At 37.4% G+C, this 24,225-nt stretch overlaps 1 protein-coding gene and 1 pseudogene across 3 annotated transcripts in view; both read left to right on the forward strand.

Moving 5' to 3' along the window:
* The first annotated feature begins 13,083 nt into the window (after window positions 1-13,083).
* Window positions 13,084-17,863, forward strand: LOC147859191 (uncharacterized). 2 transcript variants are annotated; one of them, XM_087325516.1, is made up of 3 exons: window positions 13,084-15,440; window positions 15,692-16,047; window positions 16,195-17,863. In XM_087325516.1, the coding sequence occupies exons 1-3, from the start codon at window positions 13,966-13,968 to the stop codon at window positions 17,619-17,621; spliced, it is 3,258 nt and encodes a 1,085-aa protein (XP_087181642.1). In that variant the 5' UTR covers window positions 13,084-13,965; the 3' UTR covers window positions 17,622-17,863. The 2 variants fall into 2 exon arrangements, with proteins under 2 accessions (XP_087181642.1, XP_087181643.1); XM_087325517.1 differs by having other exon boundaries at window positions 16,198-17,863.
* Window positions 17,864-19,444: 1,581 nt separating this feature from the next.
* LOC147859192 (putative cyclic nucleotide-gated ion channel 20, chloroplastic) overlaps window positions 19,445-24,225 on the forward strand; it is a 37,350-nt pseudogene continuing 32,569 nt past the window's right edge. Inside the window, exons 1-2 of the transcript XR_015530363.1 lie at window positions 19,445-19,628; window positions 21,122-21,327. The product of XR_015530363.1 is annotated as a putative cyclic nucleotide-gated ion channel 20, chloroplastic (transcript). The remainder of the gene's footprint in view (window positions 19,629-21,121; window positions 21,328-24,225) is intronic.

Consider the following 24,225-nt stretch of genomic DNA (forward strand, 5'->3'; position numbering starts at 1 on the left):
CATTAGATGCATTTGCTCTTTGTGGGACTATATTGTAATTAATAAGTGAGAGTTGTATTGTTTTCGAAACAAAACTATCATAATTGAGCATGAATCATTCACCTTCAAAAAGATTTTAGAATTTAAGTATTTAGCATTTATGGCCCTTACCAAGTCCCATTTGTGGGTTCTCATTTTCAAGATAATAAAAATATTTCCAAGTTTATTTTGTAGAACATTTAACCTATTAGTAATGCTAGGAAATGTAGGGATGATTGCTAGCAAGCCATTTTATTTATTTAAGATCAATCCCTTTTTATCAATAAACAATCAATTGCACATCCAAATTTATACTAAAAATATATTGTCAAAAGAATTTTCAAGAGAGATTTTTTTTCATTGCCCATCTATTATAAATCCTCCCTTGGACTATTCATTCATTTGATTTTAAAGACATGGAAACTGTTCGATATTAATTAACGTGATACATTTTTCTTAATAGCTTATGTGTTAGAAAATATAAACAATTCTTCATTTGGATATGTATATGTATGTATATGTATGTATATATATACATATACATACATACATGTACATATATGTCATAGCATGCCTTTCATGTTGACAATTAAATAGTGGCTCACACATGTAAGAAAGTAGTATTTAACGACTTTTGCTTGAGAAATGTATTAATTCTCTCCATATTTATTCATTCATATGTGTACATAACGTAAATTATGAATGGATATATTTTCTATATGTTAATGTCAGCTATTTGGAATAAATTATCAGAGGTGAAGGTTGTTACCCTTTTGATATGTACTTTAGAATTTTGAATTGGAAATGATTTTGACATAAACGTTGTGTTGAAAACAGTTAGACACATACATGTGATTGGTTATCCTAATGATATCATTTGATGCATGCACTTTGTGTACTAAAGGGGGAGGATAGTTGTAGGGGAGTGGGGGGGAATGTGAGACATCAGGGTTGGTTTTCAAGAGAAGCACAAGTATGGTACAAGACGAGAATCGAAGCTAAATGGAGAAAAGAGGAGAGAAGTGAAGAATGGATGGATGCATGAAAATGTTCAAATTTCGGTGGTAAGGAGGTTGTAACAACGTAACTCGTCAGAAAAGAAAAGATGACGACGACCTAAGAGTGGTGTGAAGAGGGTGGGTGAACAACCTAGGGATAATAGTGGTAGTGGTGAGCCTTGTGTATTAAAAGGGTTGAGAGTCTTCGCGAGACTATAAAAGAGTTGGGAGAGACTTTACATAATTAGATGTAATAGTTATTCAAGTCACATTCAACCTCTAGTAAATTTTTTAGTACCAGTTGTAGCATGCAAAAGGGATAAGATAAATTAGAGCATGATTAAGTGGTAGTTGGGTGTTGGACGATGGATAAAAGTAGAAACATGTATAGTTTTGGGTGTAAAATGTGTGCAATTTCTAGCCATGACACCTTGCAACTCTCCGGCTTTTAAATTAGTAATACTCCTTCCATTTCATTTAGTTTCATTTTCATGTGTTCAAAACTCGTTTTCACACAAGGCATTGATTCCTCACTGCGAGACAATGACTTTCTCTCTCTTCTCTTTTCTTCTCTCTCAATTCATTGATAGCCTTTTGCTTTCAATCTCCACCCCCCACCCCCTTCCAACCCACCACCACCACTTAAAAAAGAAAAAGAAAGTGAAAGATTAAAATATGCTTTAGATACATCTCCTAAACACCTTTGTTTTTTTGAACACGTAGAAACCAATAATGTCCAAAGGCAAGAGTTGTCATCTCTTTAAGAGAGAGAGAGAGAGATACAAGAGGGGGGGGAATGGCACTGTTATTGTTTTGACTAGAATATGCATATGTAGAGGTAAAACATGTCATCACTCACCAAAACTTGAATTGAATTTTTTAATCAGTCGGTTCAAAATGTCTAGAACCAAACAAGTATCCGGCATAAATTATAAGATTTCTATTATTCTATGCTATAAAAGGAACCCGTCTAAATAATGATTGTGCATGAGAGCTTCAAATTCCACGTTTCGGCACCTAATAAAATAATAAGTGTTGAATTTTCATTGAGGGTTTGCTTGCTAAGTTGTCTTTCAACTCATTAACTATTGTTGTGGGGACATAGTTTAAATCTTGTGCTTGGTGGTAATATCTAGCCATTCTTGGTTTGTTGTGGAAGATCGTTTTCAAACTGCATCGATGGAAAAACGATTACTTTTTAACACTTTTTGGGTGGAAAGTTGTCTTCCGCCACCATAACACTTCACACACATATCAATAGGAAATAGTGTAACCTTTCACATCTCTCTTTAACTTTTTTACTCTTCAGACTTCTCCTCTGTACTGTCTCTACATAAGCAAGGAATTAAATCAAAAAGTGGTGTCTCTTCCATCTAAAAAGCTATTCGACAAAAGGTTCCCTTGTGTGCATAAAATGGTGAGATGAGAGAACCTTGGAAACTAGAATAATGATTTGCTTCTTAATTCCTCTTAACTAATAACAATGAGTCTTCAAAATGAAAGTCTTTTTTTATTGGACAAACACATTTCTAAAATCTTCTAATGATGTACCTTGAATCTAAGAGTACACATATGTTCCCAAAAACATGCCTAGGCAAGTATCAAACATTTGACCAACTTGTTGAAGTCCACGCCTCCTAAAGGGAATGTACAATGTCATATGGAGATCCAATTAGTTATTAAGATGTTTGTATTGTGCATGTATCATATATATTAGCAATGCATGTAGAGAAAAATCAAATCATTATCCAACAAAGAAACTATATTCCCATAATGAGGAAATATATTTAGCAAATAGTACATATCTACATTGTTTCCCATAAGGAAGAAGGGAACGTCTATTTGTAATATTTTCGAGTATATATAGATGTGAAAATACGAATTAGAAACATGTCACTATGTTATAACAAATGTGTCATATGTGTGTTAGAGACCGGGTGTGAATGTGGGTATGAGCAGGCACTTACATTCATGTACTTGGTAACCTAAACCACATAACGATTGCTACTTGTGAATACATGTGCATCATCAAGGTTATACAATGTTATTATGACATAAACAACAATATCACAAGTCATGTTCTATATAACTATGTGACTTTGTGGTTGTGCAATTGACTATGTTCAAATCCACATCTACATGTGCATGTAAGTGAACAACATAAGACACTCCTTAATGTATGGTGTGGCTCATATATCCATATAGTTGTATATGCATATGTGTTTTTAATTGTTTAATCACATAGATTAATGGTTGTTTATTCAATAGAACTGCTCTAATTCCATTATTCTTCGTGTAGCCTTGATTTGTTAATCATCCTTTCTAATGTTTGTGTATTATCCTCCATGCTTGTAGGGAATGCCAATATATGTTAATGTTATCCCCACAAGTATGTAATTTCCATAAAATTGTCCAAATCTAATTTGTTGAGTAAATATTTGACAAATTAAATTTGCTCATTTTCAGACAAAATACAAATATTATGCTAATTATGCACACAATCAAACATCCTGGCTAGTTATGCATGTTGTATGTGCACGTGCATGTGATATGTCAAATTATTTTGCATATATCAAAAAGCCAAAAACATGGTCCCAAAGTGACTGTTACTAGAAAGTCTCGTTTACTGATCCAAAGGGCATAGCCACATGTGGATCATGTAATTTTTGGAGGATAACTCCTATGGTTAAGTAGAAAACCTATACATGTGCTTAAAATGGGAATGACTGGTTTGGTGTTTTTGTATGGGAGAGCTTATGCTAAGGTTGTAATTGATGTTGCGAGCATTATTAGATGGACATGAATGTAACATATGTATGTATTGTGGGATGTCTTCATCCACAACATCATGATTAGATCAAAGAATGCAAATGCAATTTGACCTAGTTTTAAATGTCATGACTATGAGTGTGGAGGAGAGTGATTGTCCATCTTGTGTTAAATGGATGGGAATTTTGATGTCCCATCATCTTCTAGTACTTGACCCAACATGTTGACTTCTTAGTGTGTATAATAGTAAATATAGCAATGTGCTATTCTTGGCATCCTTGTATCCTTTCATTTGTGTGCACATCTACAATACATGATTGGATGTTTGTCATGAGCATATCATTGGTGGATAGCTCAAATAACGTTGGCATATTCTCTCTAAAACCATTTGCTTATATTTTGTTGCCAACTAGAACATAGGATTTGCTTTTATTTTTCCAATGTGCAATGTGCATGCCTCTATTCCCTTTACTTTAACCATGTACTTTTGGACTCTCATACACTCTCTAGTTTGATGAAAAGTAGCCAAAAACTCTCAAATACGGTTGAAATTTGGAGTTAAGCAAGCCCACTAACAGTATTTGCAATATGTCGCATTAAACTTAAAATGAAGGCATAAATATGGTCGTGAACATCATTCCATGATAGACAACAAATATAAAGGTGTTGTTTAAAGTGAAAAACTTGAACAATTGTATGGATTGGGTTTCAAGATCGGCTTGGGCTTTGTGGCGGCTTTGGGCGTCTCATCATCGTCTTTATGGACCCCATGGCAATGGTTTTTTATCAAAGTTGGTTGGCAATGAAACTTGTTCATCTATCCTACATTGGTATGGGACTGCTTCAATTAACACTCGGCAATGGTTCGGTTTGAACCGAACCGAACTGCGAAACCATGGCTTAACGGTTTAAACGGTTTTTTATTTTATATATATTTTTTAAATTGTAAAATAATAATAATAATAAATTAAAAAAAAATTTAAACAATCTTTTCATTTTCATGCCTTATTCTCACATTTTAGGAAAATCTTTAAATTTTTGAAATTTTAAATAATGAAATATTTTAAATTTTAAATTTTGACCTAAGCCAAAAACCGAAACCGAACCACAAAACCGTGGTTTTGCCAATTTAATGGCTTAATGGTTTGAACTTTTTTTAATGGTTCGGTTTAACAGTTTCGTGGTTTGGTTTGGTTTAGATTTCAAACAAATTTTAACGATTTGAGTTTGACCCTCTCGAACTGAACCGAACCGTTGCCAATTGTTAGCTTCAATTCATCCTCCTAATCAACTCAATTGTGATGTGTTCCCTCCGGGGCACTTAGACACATCCATTCATTGGAAATCATTAATTGATTCATGAGGAACCATGTAAACTCTAAATTTATGCTAGCTCTAAGGACAACCATGAGGTTTTATGTTGTAGTCAAGACTCAAGAGAAGCAACTCTTTGTAGGGTGTCATAAGAATTGGTTGCAATGGTCACCCTTAACAATGTACCTTAGATAGGAGCCAATGGTGAGGTTGCCCGAGGTTCTTGTGATTCTATAAAAAACAGGGATGGCCTATGGAGGGGCCAACTCAAAGATGAGAATCTTGTGGGAAAAAAAACAAGGATGGGTTTGATCGAGATGGCCTACGGAGGGGCCAACTCAAGGATGAGAATCTTGTGGGAATATGACCTCATCGCCTGGACATGGACAACACAAAGTATATTCTTTGATCTATGATTACAAAGTATATATGGTTGTAGCTAGCCTTGCAATATTGTATCCATTTTTCTGGTTGAAGGGTTGCAGTGTAGATTTCTCCTTGGAGGCGCCAAAAATGTTTATCAATACTTGAGCTATGTTTCACCCATAAAATAAAGGCTCCGCCCAAAAGTAGTTTGAATCTCAATCTAAAGGGAAATAATATGCTTATCAAGATCGTATGATGTGTCTTTGTCGTATATTGGAAAAGATAACATAGTCCCATTTGACATAACAATATTTGTGATGGTCTTTATACTTGTCTAAGATATAAAGAAACCTTACAAGGCTCTAGTTGGGATAATAGTCCTTGAAATTTGACATTGCAATGGATACTATTGAGATTCACTGAATTTACCTTGATTGCATATTCTCTATATCACTTGGGATGTTTAACCACTTTTTCCAAAACACGCACAAACAATATAAATGTACATAGTCATGTATGGGAAGGAAATATTAACCAAACATTCTAATGAACTTGCCAAACTTGGAGGCTGAGTAATACTTCACATTTTCTATTTGTGTGTCCTTGATAGATCAAGTTTACCTATGTATGTATCATGTGATGAGTTTTTCTACGTCTATATGTGAATGTAAGACATGTGAGTGTGTACTTGTTTTATTATGTTTCCTTTATGTGTGTGAGTGTGCTTTGTTGAGAGAGATGTATGAGTACATGGGTTGGAACAAAATGAAGGTGAGAAAATCCCAAGAGTTTGGACTTCAAATAGAAGTAAAAATAGAGTTATTAAGCCCCAAGAAGCACCACAACTAACCCAAAACTAAGTGCAAAATGATTTCAATTTCTAATGACAATCTGGATGGTATCCTTAGTAACTTGTCACTACCCCCATGTCGTTACTCATCAACAGAGTTCGGCCTACTTTTGTTGTTCCATTGTTAAATGGGTGCATGATGTGATCATTATTATGTAGCTCAAATTTCGTAACTACGGACTATGTTGGAGGTGATCATGTGACTTCCGGTTGGTTCATCGTGAACTTAAAATCAGTTACACATAAATTAATTTGTTATATAGGTAAATGCATTCCTCACATGGATGAAATTGATATCAAGGAATAAATCTTCCAAAAGAAAAGAGATATTTCAAATGTTCATCTTTGATGATCGTGTCTTTGCAATAAATCAACTTGGTCTAGAATAACTTGACATTGGTTCATTTAATAAAGGTTGTGTAGTTTTTGTCCATTTGGCTTGCTCAATTTAGGTCCATTCAAACACTCGAGTATTTTGTGTGTCAAACAAGGAATCATGCTCTATGTTACATGGAAGGCCATATTTCCATTTAACATAAATATGTATATGTCATGCTATCATTGGAAAGCATTTAGGCCGTAGAAATGATAAAGGGAGAAAGAAGAAGACAAGGAAAAAAGGGAGAGGGTGGACCCAACACTTAGAGGTGCAAAAATGTGATGAAATTAAGGTTTATATACATGTCTGCATTTAATAAGTATTTAAGCACATGAAAGTTATATATATGTATGTATTTCGTAAAACTAGTAAATGGCTATGTATTTAAATAGATACATAATACTATCGCCACATGTGGAATTGAAGGTTCGGCATCATAAAATCCGTATGTCTCTAGACGATTGCTTCTATTACGTTTGCTTTAATTGAACATCTCGAAGAGACTAGAACAATGTTCATTTCTAGCACAAAAGTAGCATAAGAGAGATTTGAGGAAAATGTAGAAAGTCGAAAACATGTTACTCCAAAGGTTTCAGGAGTCATTATAGCTTAGCTACTTGAAGTCATTACTGAGAAAGTATGCTAATCACATTTTACTCTTGGGTGCATGACAATAACTCATGCTTTTGTAGAAGAAGATAATAAAGGGAACCCAAGGTTCTTTATAGAAGCAGATACATGACATTGAAGTCAAAAACTTGAATGAGAATATGTAATCATGGTGTTGCATGGCTTTTATTGGAGGGATCTTTTTTTTTTTTTTGGGGGGGGGGGGGGGGGAGAGAGAGAGAGAGAGAGAGCAATACCCATGTTTTGGGTGCTTTCTCTTGGTGGGTGCTTTCTCTTGGATGCTTAAGGTAGTGTCACAAGGTCTCAATCTAAACCTTGGAAATAAGGCGTTTGTGGAGACATGGTGATAATTTGTTGCAAAAAAGCTGAGGATTTTTGAAAGGGGATCCATCTTCCTTTGTTTATGTATTTGTACATAACCAAAAACAATATATCATGTTCTTGTTGTATGGAGAAACGGTATAATACCTGAGGCTTGGCTTGGATTTGTATGGTGTCATCCTTGGAAAAGGGTTGTGGCATTGGCATGAGTGTAAATGATTGATTGGTTGAGGATGGTAGGTATACTTGAAGGTAGAAACGTATTCAAATCATTTTGGCATGGCAATACATTATTGGCCACTGGTAACTATGTTTTGAGAGCGATAGATACTTAAGAAAACTGGGACCTCAAGTTTGGAAAGACATTTTCTAGTGAATTACACCTAGTTTTCTAGGCAAAATAATATAATTATGTTTCAATATTGTTTGGTTATGAAAAAAGAGGTGTGAACACGGGCTACAAATCGAGTTCCAAGCCCATGACATTTCATTTTCTTGCATTGAACATGGATGGGGGTGAGGGGGGGCATGCCACATGGGCTCTTTCTCCTCGTGCAACAATAACATTATGCCTTTTGAAGCTTTTCGAAGCTTTGTGAAGCTCAGAGTGAGGTGAAGAAAGAAAAGCATACACATAAAAGAGCCATACACATTATACGTTATATACGCATACGCATACATGTATTCAAGATATGCATACACATACGTACGCATATAATGTTCGTATTCACAATGTATGTATACACACACATGCACATAATAGCTATGGCTCAGATGTGAGAGAGAGAGAGAGATACGTATACATTAACGTCTTTTAAGAAAGGGGAGAGAGAGAGTGTGTGTGTGTGTGTGAGTGGGTACAAATTCCAAAGTACACTTTGCATCCCATGTTTAAATGGGTGTGTGCTGTAGAGAGAGGGTGTGCGTGTGTAGAGAGAGAATGAAGTAAACTGCGCGCGTGACGTGTCAGCCGGCGATTGGTGGGAGAGTCTCGTGCTATGTTCAGATTTTGTTGGTCTCCCCCCCCCCCCCCCCCTTCTTCTTCTTCTTCTTCTTTTTCTCAAAGTCTGACTCCCTCTCTCTTCTTTCTTTCTTCCTGTCTCTATCTTCATCAGCTCTCTCTCTCTCTCTCAACATATCTCTTTCTTTATCGCCACATAAACATGATCTCTCTCTCTCTCTTTCTCTCTCTCTAGAGTTACCAACATTCCATAGAGTAAAACCCATCTTAGCTTTCAGTCATTCATTCTATCTTGTCTACCCCCTCCCCTCCTCCCCCCCCCCCCTTTGAAGTCTGCATTTCCACCTACTTTGCCCCACACACCTCACTTAAGCCCAATCCGAGCACTCAAGAGGCTAAACACAAGTCATCCCAGGGTAGGGATTGGTTAAACTTGAGGAGAGTTGAAGAACTCGTGGGCTTTAGGAGACAATGCCTGAGGCCTCTCACCACCTGGGAGAAGAATGAGACATGCTCTCGACAAATTTTGAAGAGACCTTGTGGGGAGCCACCATAGGGATTTGCGGCAAGTCTCCTTAAGTATAGTAGACATGATTGATTACACCCTTTTTTTGTGCTTAACATTTGCTAATTTTAATTTCATGAATAGACTGTATACTAAGCATATTGGTTGGTTTGGTCTCGTAGGCCACAACAACCTCACCAAAGAGCTTAAGACACTTCTTCTTCCAACAAACAAACATTCTAATGTCCACCTTCAAAAATATTTGTAGAGGACACTCACGAATCACACACACACACACACACACTCTCTCTCTCTCTCTCTCTCTCTCTCTCTCTCTCACACACACACACACACACACACACACATATGCACACACCCTCTCTCTCTCTCTAATTAACTGTCATGCAATGTCCATTCCATATATAAGAGAAAAAAAAACACTTTATCCCTTTCTCTCTAACCATGTAACATTTCAATGTCCACCTCCAAAAGTACCCCTATACAAAAAAACACTTCCCCTATCTCTCTCTCTAACTAACTGACTGACTGACGTTCCAATGTCCACCTCCAAAGATACCTCTATATCGCACACACAAATACGTGCTTTCTCTAAAAGTACCCTTGTAAACTAACTAACATTCCACCTCTAAAAGTACCCCTATAAAAATTAACGTGTTTTGTTTCTTAGGCACGTGTTCCTATGATTCCAAGTCTCCTTCCCCTCCAATAAAACCCCTTTGGTACACCCATTTTTATCTCCCCCTTCCCAGCACTTTTGTACACCCTTTCTTCCTTCTCATTTCTCAATGTTTGCACCCTATTTTGTTAGCAAAATTTTCACTTGTCCCTAGCACCTCCCAAATGTACTTATCTCTTTCGTCTATCTTATCACTTCCTCCATCATATATCTATCTCGATATTAGTAAAACAAGCCATTTGATTTGGCCCTTTTTTCATTTGTCCTTTGCAATCAAGAAACACAAACTTGGAATCAACAAATAAAATCATCTCGTTTGGCTCCTTTTTATTTGTCTATCACAATCACTAATCACAAGCTTGAAATCATCACACAATACCATGTGGTTTGGTTCCTTCTTATTTGTCCTTAGCCATCTCACATCACAAGCAAAATGTAGTGATAATATTAGCTTAAAGGAAACAACATTCTACCCCGCCAAAACCTCCTTTGTTTCTATTTATCCCTAAAAGTACACAAAATTTATGTGTCAAATTTATTACATTGCCAACCCAACTAGGTTTCGAGGCCTTGTACAAATTCGGAATTCTGTCATAGATGTGTTTGACATCATTTCATTTACAAATTAAGTTGTAATTAATTTTGCAATAAACTCTCTTGTTTTTAGAGCGATTAAAATTAAGTTTGGTCATTGCACATGTTTTCATGTTGAACTATACTCCATGTGATGTTTCGCAATTATAGAAGATGTCCATAAACAATTCGTCAATGAAAAAATCGTCAATTGATTGTGTGATTTGTTTTACTATAAGTTTTCGCATTATTCGCATCTATCTCAATGAGTGGCATCTCAATGAGAGGTTCAAGTCCAGAAATCAATAATGAGGGAATGAAATTGGGACATGTGTGGTGCCCACTACTTATCGATCACGAATTCCTAGTTGTGTAATGTGATGATGCCTTCTGACTTGTTTGCTATGATGGAAGCTTGTATGGCAATGTGGGCACACCAACATTGTCCAATGGTAAATTTGGAAAAGCAAGCAATAATGTACGCAAAAAGAAGAAGTTATGAAAGATGGATGAAAACTTTTTATTCAAGAGGGTATACCTATGTACACAACCGTCGCATTGTTAGTGATGAAATTTCTTTGTTGTTGGAAGTAGCTCATGTGTATAACAAACACTTGAATTGAATGTACAATTGCTTAGAAATAGGCTAGAAAAACATGTTGCTCATGCAATATATACATTAATTATAACTAGGTAACTATTATAAATATTGGCTTAGCTCTAATTGTGTAATTTGATAATGTGAAGCACATTTATAAGCACAAATTCCATCATAAGATATTCAGACCTACGTAATGTTATCGGGGATCGATATTCCTTAGGAAGTGATGTGACAGTATATATAGTGTCACAATATAGTACAAGTTTCATCTTGCAATCCTGTACAAAACTTCTTGTTGTTGTAATTGAGTCCAATGTGCATACAACTTCATACATATATAGTATTGTATGGCCATTACCAAGAGGGAATCATCAATCAAACTTGATTGCCAATCTCCATTGGTCTTGTCACTGTGTTACTACCATAGTGTGTTGATGTTGCAACACGAATTCGATATAAGCAAGGCACATTCAAGACAATATTCTTGTTGATGACCATATATATTGGGAAATGGTTGTGACATGGTTGGGTGAATGAAAGGGCAATACTTCGTTGGATGCAATGTTGATCAAGCTACTTGGGATTGCCTAATGATTTATATAGTACATAATGGCCATGTAACTGAACAATGGGTAAGTGAGGGTGTGCGTAGAGCCCCAAACAAATGATTCTAACAGACTCGAGGGGTTGGGGGTTGGATAGAAATAATGGTAGATTTGATCATCGTAAAGAACCGAAATGAAACATGAACTCTAGGACCAAGTTGAAAGATTTTATTGTAGTATGTGTTTCAAGCTGATTATTGACTCTGGGTAGTGAAGAAATCTATCGATGAAGGTTGCAATTGGGAGTGCATCGTGACTGCGAGAGAAATGTGTATCGGGCGGGGTAAGTTTGGATTCACAATGAGGGGGAGCTAGACTCGAATGTGCAAAGAGGCATTCTAATAGGGAGGGGTGATATGTATATGTATACTTTAGGGACACACGAGATACGTTAGGTGCACAACATGTTCATTGGAAAGGGTGTTCATAAAATTTGAATGCAAAAAGAAATGGATATGGAGGGGGGGCAAGGAAGGGGTGGGCATGGGAAAGGCTGTTAAAAACAAATCAAAATTTGAATGAGAGATATGCTATATAGGAATGTGTGTGTGTTAATTGGCTCACAATAACTCAAAGGCAGCTTGTCAAACCTTTATAATTGATGGTAGCACAGAGAGAGAGAGAGAGAGAGAGAGAGAGAAAGGAAAAGGAAAAGGGAGTGTGTGTGTTGTGTGGGGCCAACGAAGGATCACTATCTGGGCAGCCTTATAGTATAAGTAAGTAAAAGAAAAAAAAAAGGCCGGCTGGCTAAATGATAATAAGTGTTTTTCACTTTATTTATTTATGCGTATATATAACATATATTTATCGTTCTCTTTTCTCTTTTTTACCATTATTCATTTTTATTGATGATTTATAATTTTTTTACCTTATCTCCCCCCCCCCCCCCCCTTCCTCAAACACAAATACATATGCATGCATTTTCATAATGTATAATTATTATTCATTTTTTTTACCTGTGGTGTTTTTTGATGGATTTACACGGAGTCGTTGATAGGTAGATAAGTCACACAAGCGATGACAGACAAAAGTGTATGTATGTGTGTGTCTGCCTGGTCTTTCTTTTTCTGTGTTTTTTTTTTTAAAAACAATTTCTCTCTCTCTCTCTCTCAAAAAAAAGAAGGTTTCCATTTCGTTTCTTGTCCGGACAAAAAGGAAAATCAAAAAAGAAAAAAAAGGGAATCGACTCTTGTGTTGTGGGGTGTGAACACAAGGGGGGGGGGACCCGTAACAAATTTTACTCTGTTTTTTATTTTTCTTCTCACCACCTGAAAGACATTCTCTCTGTATATATATTATATATGCGATGCATATGCATATATAAATAAATAAATAAATAAATAAATAGATAAATAAATAAATAGATAAATAAATAAATAAATATTATACATCTCTCTCTCTCTCTCTTCTCTCTCTCTCTCTCTCTCTCTCTCTCTCTCTCTCTCTGTTTTTTCATAGAGTATACTCCCCCTTCTGTTTTACCATTGAACCTATCTATCTATAACCATGGCGAAAAAAGAAAGAAGCCTCTTCTATTACTGATTCTTACACACAATTCTGTTGTTTGCCTTCTTAATTTATGTCCATCATGCTAATCATCCTCCCTAATTTCCCCCATCTTCCTTCTCCCTCTTCTTCTTCTTCTTCTTCTTCTTCTTCTGATTATTATTATTATTATTCTAACCAGAATTCTACTACCTTCTTTTCTACTTCTATTCTCTCATTAGCTATCACTTCTTTATTACTACTAACTACAGCTATTAACTACTACTACTACTACTACTACTACTACTACTACTATTACTTCTTCTTCTTCCTCCTCTTCCTTAATCCCATGTATTTGCTGCTGTAATTCCATATCCTTCCATTCTGATTTGATCTACAAACAACAACTCTAATGAATAATAAGACCTCTTGACCTAATCTTACTTATTATGCATTATCGCGAGTTAAACGAAATCCGTTATATAACTATATAGACAACTATGCCGATGATAGTGTTCAAATTACAAAGGACCCACCTAGGGATTAGTATGAATGGGATCATATACAAAATATTGGTGCTTATATATAATATGTTTCTCTATATTATCATTGACCTCCATCTACAGCTACAAGTACTTCCTACTTGTAAGTTTCGCTTCCAACTATAACTAAAAAAGGTACTACTACTATACAAACAGAATGGATTCTCTACATAGATAGAGATATATATGTATATGTGTGAATTGAATGAATGATAGCTAGCTAGCTAGCTTTCTTCTCTTTTCTTACTTTGTTAGTAGTACTTTAATCAATCCAACAGTCCGGGCTGCGCTCTCCTTCTTCTTCTTCTTTTTTGATTGATTGATTTTATTTTTATTTATTTCTAAAGTACCATGAATTCATTAGCCAACTTGAATTCTATGGTCAATAACAACAACAATAACAACAACAACAACAACAGTAATGATAATATTAATCATAATCATAATGATCACGATGATCGTCACCACGATCATGGGCAATGGTCGCCCGGTGCGTGGGACCAGCCGCCCGTTGCAGCTCAAGCCATATCATCATGTAGCGGCGGGGTCCTTATAAACCATCACCATCATCAACACCATAGCAACAACAATGGCAACAATCATCCAGGGTCCGAGCATCGGTTTCACACTCTTTCGTCCGATGTGATTACGGCCGCCTCCGCTGGATCGTGCCGGCCCGAATGGGATTGGTCGGAAAATCATCTCATCTTAGCTTCCCAGTATGCCAACTCTTCGGCCGCCCCGGCCATGACCGACCATACCTCCACTACTAGTACCCACGACGATCACCATCATGACCACATGGAATGCAAACCTTACATCATGATGCAAGCCGCCGGCCACCACGATGACCAACATGACCTTAATCACACTACAGCTAGTGTAATTAACCCAAATGCTAATGCTAATTCCGCTTCCGCTCAAGCCGGGCAGCTCCGCCAATTATATAGCGGGTTCCTTAACACCAATGGACATGTACTAATCAATCACAATGCGGCCAGCTCCCCATGGCCGTTAAACATCGCAATAGCGAGGCAAAACATCGGAGCTAATTTGGATCTCCACCACATTTCATCTTCATCGCCGTCATCGTCATCATCTCATAATGCTAACAGCAATACTAATTACTCACAAACGATAAGCTATAATGGATTAGGGGCGGCCGTCGGGAACATTAGTCCGTCGTGGATAACTCACGCGGCCGCGACAAACAGCAGCTATAATGATCATCCTGGTGGCAATATTAGCATTAACCTAAACAACTATTTGTCCGGGGTGGGCGAGAGCACTAGGAACAACAACAATGGCGGCAATTGCAATGGCGGTGACAATCATCACGAGACAAACCATGTCATGGCGGCCGAGCAACGTTTGCACAACCAACTTCTAGGGTTAGCTAGCATCGAGCAGCAACGCCGAATTCAAGACATATTCAAAGGGGGCTTATACAACAACACTAGCATTGGAGGCGGGGCTGCCGGATCGAGCCCGAGCGGGGCCAACATAGGCAGTGGGGGAATACACGGGGGTCACGATTTCAACAGCACGAGGATCGGACTCAATCTGGGCGGTCGCACATATTTCTCGGCCGAGGACAGCGCCAACTATGCTTTCGCGGCCCGGTTCGGGAAACGGTTCCACACTATGAACAGCCTGCCCGGTGCGAGTATGCAACATGTCCCGCTATGCCAAGCCGAAGGATGTAAAGCTGATCTCAGCATCGCGAAGCATTACCACCGCCGCCACAAAGTGTGTGAATATCACTCCAAAGCTTCGACTGTAGTGATCAATGGCAACACGCAGAGATTTTGCCAGCAATGTAGTAGGTAGGTAGTACATATATGTGCAATTCACATTTGATCCCATGTGTGTTTTGTGATTAAATTTAGGTCCGAAACACATGGAATTTTAGGTCATTAGGAACTAGCTGTAACTTGACTAGACAAATTTGAATGTACATTAGGTATGTATATGTTAATGGTATGGTTTTCTATGCACAACTTAGTGCTGGATCCACAACACCATGTTGATGATGCATGTTTTGGTTGTGTTCTACTTACGAAAAAAATCATTTTAGGTTTCATGCATTGCCGGAATTCGATGAAGGTAAACGGAGTTGTAGGAAGAGGTTAGCCGATCACAATAGGCGGCGTAGGAAACCTCAAGCCACACCCACAACCGCGACCACACCGGCAACAACTTCCTCGTTAACAACTTCGACTACCCCTAGTACTTCCACCACTACTAACACCACTATTACTACACCTAGCGGTTCGGCTAAGAATGATGCCAAACGAAACTTCAACAATGATGAATGCAAACAAACGTTATTAATACAAGCCGATGGGCTAGGTACCGGTACCACGACCACAACAACTACCACCACGACCACAAGGAGCACCTCCCCCGTGATCGATGAATTAGAACAGCATGGTGAAGTACTATGTGCTTATATACTACTATAATAATGGCAAAATGTATAATCTATCCTCATGGTGAAGTATATGCATCATGAAGATATTTTTATTAGGTGGTCTAGTATATAATAAGTATTGATGGATCTCATGTATATTGTGTGAGTAGGAGACCAAATGATTAATAAGGTGGTAGAGGTGGATCATCAAGCATCACTCGTAATGGGCCATCATGATCGCGAGGATATAAGCTCCGACAATTCCACTTCATCTCATCTAACAGCTCCGGCCACCACGGCCCCGCCCCCAGCATTAAATATATTGGCGCCGATGTTGTCATCATCGACTGATAATATCCATAATATCGGTGATGTCGATGATGATGATGACCATCACATGGCCGCGCCATCCGTATTGCTCACACTTCAGAATCATCTCGACATCAATAACAATAACAATGCCAACATGAATGCCAATGACAATCATAGCTATATGAATATGAAAGAGTCGAGCACGGCTAGTGCTTCGACGTATTTCCTCAATGGCGGGCCGAGCCTCTCCCTAGACCTATCCAACAACAATGGTAGTACTACTACTACGACAACTAACAACAATAGCAATAGTAATAGCATGGATCGTGCGGGATCATTGTCAAGTAATATGATTTCTGGTAGTGTGAACAATGGTAACATTAGTGGTACTCATCAAAGATCGGGTGTCGCTACTCCACGCCGTAGTTTAGATGAGGTTGAGCTTTCGGTCCCATGGTTAAGGCAACACCAACACCGGCATCAACAACAACAACAACATAATAATAATAACAACAACACCACCAACACCATGGATGATCATCATGTGGCAGATAGTATCAACATTGCAAGCCATGTCAATGTGAGTGCTAATAATCCCAACAAATTAGGGGTGGATGGTGGGGAACTAGTAGGGTTACCAAGCAATGTTAGTACCCCTAGTGGTTCATCGATGATATTAACGAATAATATTATCCGTGGGGGGATGAATGCAGGGCTACAAATATATAATATGAATGCCGAGGAGCATGGCCGGTTGCTCGCGGAGCATATACAGAGCTTACAATCGGCGGCATCTCGTGACAATGATAACTACAACACCAACAACAACAACAGTGATGATGGGGATGATGAGGAGAATGGTCATCATAACAAGGCCAATGATCATATGATTCTTCATCCACATGGTTTGCATATGGGAACAAAGCTATGGGAGCAGAGCCCTAATAATCCTAGTGGTAGTGACAATAATACACATGTGTTAAGCTTGTTAGAGACCTCTACACTAAGTGGGCAAAATCATCATCTGGGCTTTTTACATCATCATCATCATCAGAACCATCATCATGCTAATCATATCAATATACATGAGGATTTAGATCTTCAGCAGCCACAGCCACATCTTCGTCCATATCATCACAATACTGTGCAACAGGGTATTTTGAGACCCCTCATGAATGTCCATGAATCTCTCCACACTGCTAATGCTACAGGGATCAATACTTCTTCTTCTTCTACTACTGCTACTAGTACTGCTGATTTCATGAAAGATGGATTTGTCTAGCTTGTGATCATCATTTATATAGTGGAGTACATCATCATCATCATCATCATCAACAACACACAGACACACACACACATACAAAAGCAAGAGCATTCCCAATCCATCAATCTAGATTCTTAATTTTCTCACTCTCTCATTTTGCCTTTCTTTTTCCTTCTTCGGTTCTTAATTCCATCCGATTGTATTAACAAATCAATTTGTATGGACCTTATAATCCTTTGGATAAATTTTTTGTTTTTGTTTTTGTTTTGTTGATTGTTGTTATTATTAAACCATCTTTGTTTGATGTCCGTGATCCACAGTTCAATTCAATGTTTTACATTTTTTCTTCTAATGAAAATTCAGGAACATTTTGTAGCCAAATATATTGCATTTATGTAATGGTCATTGTGCAATTCCGTTGAATTCCTCAAGGTTTTATGTATAGACCTCATCCTAATCTGGATAAATTTTTTCTTTTGTTTTTTTATATTGTTATTATTGTCATCATGATAACAAAATGCATCTTTGTTTGATTCCCATGATCCATAGTTCAATTAATTCATGTTCTCGTTTTTTTCCTTTTAACGGAAATTCAGGAACATTTTGTAGCCACAAATATTGCCTATATTGTAATGGTCGTTGTGCAATTCCATTGAATTCCTCAAGATTTTATGGATAGACCTAATAATCCTAATCTAGATCAATTTTTTCTTTTGTTTTTTTTATTGTTATTATTAATATATCATCATGATAACAAAATGCATCTTGGTTTAATCCCCATGATCCATAGTTCAATTAATTCATGTTCTCGGTTTTTGTCTTTTAAGGAAAATTCAGGAACATTTTGTAGCCAAATATATTGCATATATGTAATGGTCATTGTGCAATTCCGTTGAATTCCTCAAGGTTTTATGTATAGACCTAATCCTAATCTGGATAAAATTTTTCTTTTGTTTTTTTTATTGTTATTGTTGTCATCATGATAACAAAATGCATCTTTGTTTGATTCCGATGATCCATAGTTCAATTAATTCATGTTCTCGGTTTTTGTCTTTTAAGGAAAATTCAGGAACATTTTGTAGCCAAACATATTGCCCATATGTAACGGGCAATGTGCCATTCCATAAAATTCCTTAAGGTTACATTGTGATGGAATTGAACGATGCCACTTTTGGGCAACAAAATCTCTCTATGACCACCATATCAAGATCATCCAACCCAACAAATCAATGGGAAAAAAATCAAGGAACCCAATTTCACGATTGACACCAAGTGAGCGAAAACCTTCACTTGAAGATGTGCATGATTATCAGCAAGAAGAGCATAATTTATCTCACCCATGAGCCAATGCATCAATGGAACCAACAAAAAGGCAGACAAAGAAACAAAAAATCTCATTGTTGTAGCCTGTAGGTATATATATAGGGAGTTATAGAGAGGAAACATCTAGCATTTCCTAGAACACACACCATTTTTCACGAAATCCCCGAATCACCAAACTTTGTTTCTCCAAATCATGAAATCTCTTTGAAACATTTGTGTTTCACTCCCACACTTTGTGTCCGCATGCACAATCTTTCATTAGAAACAAAGAGAATGGGTAAGATGGGAAATTGAAAAAGAGTGAATCGAGAGAGAGAGAGAGAGAGAAAGAAAGAAATATTAACGTCTTCTAAGGCCAAAATTAGCCCATGAGAGAGAGATGTAGGGATTTGAATGACAGGAAAAAGCCATTTTGTGTAGAGATGCTCCGATTCCTCTTCATTTTGCCTTATTACCGAATAAATAATAGCGAATGCCAAATTTATAACACTTACATGGAAGCTTCGCTAGAATTCTTTAGTCTTCCACCTTCAACGAAGTCGTTGCAGAAGACTGAAGAAGGACAAGAAGCTTCCAACTATTGACTCATCATCATCATCATCATCATCATCATCATCAGTCCAAAATCCTGATCTATCGAAACAGCGAGACGTTTTTTCTTCATTCATCCTTTTTGATGCTGCCAATCATGATCATCTAACGGTATATATTTCTTCTTCTTCTTCTGTTTTCTTTAATTCTGTACTCCCATGTCTAAAGCTTGGTAAGGAAACCAATAAGCCGTTATTTGCGATTCATTTCATCCGTTTCCTATCGTTTTATTCAAGTTTGTTTTGTCTGAAAAAGTCATCGCTAAAGGTTTCTCCAAATGCTGACATACGAGTTGCGTTGCTATGTCTTTCATTCTTTCGCTATCTCTGAACGGCCAGCTTGCTCAAAAGAACTGATAGATTAGCTTGCTCACAAGACTTAATTAGTTGTCTTCCATGTCTTTCCCTAAAGCTGTTCACCATATGTTTCATCTATTTGATATGTCTAAAAGGGCATAGATAAAGATTGCTTGTAAGAGCTAACTATTTGTCTTCCATGTCTTTCATGTTTTTGACACGTCTGAAACGCCTAGCTGAATCATTCTCACAGAAATGACTAAATGTCATCATATTACAACACACTAGTGCTTGCCATGTCTGCCATTTGTTTCCTATGCTAGAAACTCCATTGCTAAAACTTTCTCAAAGAACTAACTTGAATTTTCTATATCTGAAAAGCCATCACTAAAGCGTTGCTAAATCAGCTTTCTTTTGGTTATATTACTACAGACTAGTTGGCGTCTATATCTTTCAACTGTTTTCAATGTTTGAAATTCCACAACAAAAACTGGTTCAAGGAACTTATTAGTTGTGTGTCTTAATCATTGTCACTAAAATGTGGTCGAAGAACTGACTTAATCTGGTTATATTAGGAAAGACTAAATGTTTGCTATGTCTGAAACACAATTACTATAGTCTGGTCAAGGAGTTTGTTAATTTCTATTTCTGAAGTGCCATTGCTAAAGTTTGGCCAAAGATCCGACTTAATTTGGTCATATTTCAAAAGTTTAATTGTTTGGGAAATACCATCACTAAAGCGTGATTAATGAACTGATTTTTATCTCATATTACCATACTCTAGTTGTTCGTAGTCCAACATGCCATAGCTAAAACTTGCCCAAAGAACTGATTTTTCATCATACAATGGTTAGTTGTTTGGTATGTCTGAATTTCCATTGCAAATCTGGTTCAAAGAACTTGCTCATTATGGTCATATTGTAACAGACTAGTTGTTTGTTATGACTGAAGTGCTGCCTTTTAGTTCATAATACAACAGACTCTGTTTGCTATGTCCAAAATTCTATAACTGAAGCTCTCCCAAAGAACTGATTTCTCATCATACAACAATTAGTTTTTTGTAAAGTCTGAATCACCATTTGTTCAAATAACTTGTTCAATATGATCGTATTATAACAGACTAGTTGTTTGTGTTTGTATTACAATAAACTAGTTGTTTTCAATGTCTTAAATACAGTAAGACGCCGTTAAAGATTTATCAAGGAACTGACATTTAGCTATATTACAACTGATTGCATCTTATTCATCTGTTGGCCATGTTTGAAACGTCATTGCTAACACTTGCTAAAATACCTTTCGTGGTCATAGCACAATACGTCTCAGAGTATGCTCCGAGTTCAAGAATGGAGAATACAGTTCTACTCTAGAGTTCAAGAATGAGGACACTCTTCTTTCCTATGGTTGTGAATCCACACTCAAAGGCTGTTCAAAGATGGAACAAATTCTTTGTAATCGCATGCTTGGTGGCAATATTTGTTGATCCACTATTCTTCTTGCTCTTTTCAGTAGATTCAGTGAGTATTTTATTTCTAAAGCATTTCTTATTTCATTTTATAATATGATTATCGAAGTTGGAACTAGCTGAGCGCTTCGCATGCGAGAGGCATGGGGATCGATACCCCACTTCTCCAATGTATAAGACAGCAAGATTATTATTCGGAGATATTCAACCATGTACTTCAACCTATAAATACGAACTACATAAAAATGACATGAATATATGGTGATTGTTTTATAATATATGTATGTTACTAAATCAGGACGAAGTTGGAACTAGCTGTGGGCCCTAGTTTGGCTCAAACCAAACTGAACTGTTAAGCCATGGTTTTAATTGTTTATTGGTTTGGATATAAGTAATTGGTTTGGTTTGGTTTCAAATATTATAAATGGTTTTGTTCTACAACTAGGGTTTATCACTTTATAGGTTTAGGTGGCTTGGTTTAATGGTTTATTGGGTTTTTGTTTAACTTTTTATTTGTTTCCCTAATGGTTTAATTAATTTAACTTAACTGCATTTATTAGTTTAATGTTTTCTTTTGTTTAAATAATTTAATTTATTTTGACGTATGGTTTACATTTGTGATTAAATAGTTCAGTTTGGTTTCAAAATCTCCTTCGATGGTTTGGTTTAAACAAGTCAGTTTCACTTTGGTTTGGTTTTTGTTATTTATAAATGGTTTGGTTTAGTTTGAAGGCCAAAAAACCAAACCAGGCTTGTATCTAATTGGAACAGAGAACCAAATGCTGTAGAAGATGTATTGGTTGTTATGATGTAACATGTCAAAATCCACACATCTGTTACTTGTCCGTGGGTGGATGAGGAGTTGTATGGTTCAAGGACACACTACCAATATTATCTCTACATGGGGTTCTTTCCCAAGATCAATAATATCAATCTCTTAGACTTGCTTGACCCTTTGATCATGTAAACCAGATTGGTGGTTAAGGTGACTTTTGTGTAGGGTCATGGATGAGTGGATATAAAGTAACCTAGATATAAAACCAATTCAGTTCCTTAGGCCACTATCAAAAGAGAGTGAACAAATATAGCGCTCCGAAAAAAGACAAAGAAAGAGAGAGGATAATGAGGTAATGCGAAACGATCCAAACATTGTAAAAGCTATAACAAACGTTTTTATACTTCTTCACTTATAGAGAACTTGAGCTACAACTTGTTTTCTTTGATCTTATTGTCTCATTATTCAAATCTCATCGTAAAGCTCAAGTGTTGAGAAAGAAGCTCAACTCGTGTGAACATGTGCTTATGAAGAAAAGCATGATGTGTGAAAAAGTGCATGAGCACACTTTATTGTCATCTGTGTGAGTCTTCTTTAATCCAGGTGTCCTCATTATTGGCACACCATACACGATATCGACCGATTGGGTTGATTGATCTGAGTTGTCACCCAAGGCCATGCTCTTGGCCTCTTGGCCTTTTTTATTATGGGTGTACTACCGAGGTGACACCACATCATAGGTTTCTTCTTGATGTGCAACACTCTGATTGCTGGAGAGTGAGGGCAGGCATTCTGCTGGTTCTCTACCCATAATGGCCGTTGGTGTCTCTTCTTTTTCACACCCAAAGTCTGTGTTAGATCGACTTGTCTCGAACACGGTGGGGGTCGCCAGTGCTAGGCCATACCATGATGCCAATTCATCAAATACCACATCTTGGCTTATTCGTGACTATCGAGTGATGGGGTTGAAAGACTTCGAACCCTTTTGCTCAAGTGAGTAACCGACGAGGATCATCTTCTCTGGCTTTGGATCAAGCTTTATTTGATTTTCATTTGGTATGTGCATGTATGCAATGCTGCCAAAAACCTTCAAGTGTGGAAGGTCTGGCTTTCTCCCAAAATACTTCTTGTGAGGGATGATGTCATGGATACCCTCGGTTGTGCACCCATTGATGAGATACATGACCATGATTGTTGCCTCTTTGTAGTAGATCTTTGGCATGTTCTTCTCTTGCAACATAGTGCGGGCCATCTCAAGAATTGTGTGATTCTTCTGCTCAGGAACACCATTTTGTTGTGGTGTGTATCGGCAAGAGAATTCCCAGCGAATCCCCTTCTCTACTAGAAAGGCTGTGGACTCGGTTGAGAAGTATTCTTGGCCACAATCAAACAATAAGCATTGAATATGGCGATTCGTCTTGTTTTCCACACGATTCCTTAACTTGAGAAAGTGAGAGATGTCCTCACTTTTCAACTTCATTGGGCATATCCAGGTATGTTGCGAATAATCATCTATGAAGGTAACAAAATACCTACACCCACCGATTTTCTCGTTTTGAGCCAGGCCTCATATGTCCAAATGGATGACATCCAGCAGGCCTTTACTCACATTCCTTTCTCTCGTGAATGGATGCCTATGTTGCTGGCCTAGCTGGCACGCCTCACATACATCATGAGGATTTTTCGAAGTAAATCGTGGCAATCCGTGCACAACTCCTTTTGTTTGCATCGATCGGAGTTTATTGAGGTTTACATGGCCAACCCTTTTGTGCCACAACTCGATATCAGACACAGCCTTGAGTCCCTTTGATACATTGCTGTGTTTCACCTCAGTCGTGTCGCGGATAAACATGCGACCTTCTTTTCTTGCATGAGTGATTAGCTGGCCCTTATCCTCAATGAAGCAACCTTCCAGGTTGAATCGCAGTTGCATTCCTTGCTCGACAATTTGGCCAACCAAGACCAAATTCTTTGTGATTGTTGGGACATGGAGTACATCTTTGATGTAACCCTTGTTGTCGTGATTGATGAAGGCCACATCTCCAATGTGCTCAATCATGTGTGTAGACTCATCACCGTTTTGTACCACGCCGGGTCTCTTGGGTTCCCTGAAATTCATGAACCCATTTTTGCTGATTTGTCATGTGATTTGAGGCTCCTGAGCCCACGGACCAG

This window comes from Azolla caroliniana, unplaced genomic scaffold, assembly GCF_043228905.1.
Source record: "Azolla caroliniana isolate FFs.n. ecotype wild unplaced genomic scaffold, voAzoCaro1.0.p SCAF_10, whole genome shotgun sequence".
Classification (NCBI taxonomy): Eukaryota; Viridiplantae; Streptophyta; class Polypodiopsida; order Salviniales; family Salviniaceae; genus Azolla; species Azolla caroliniana.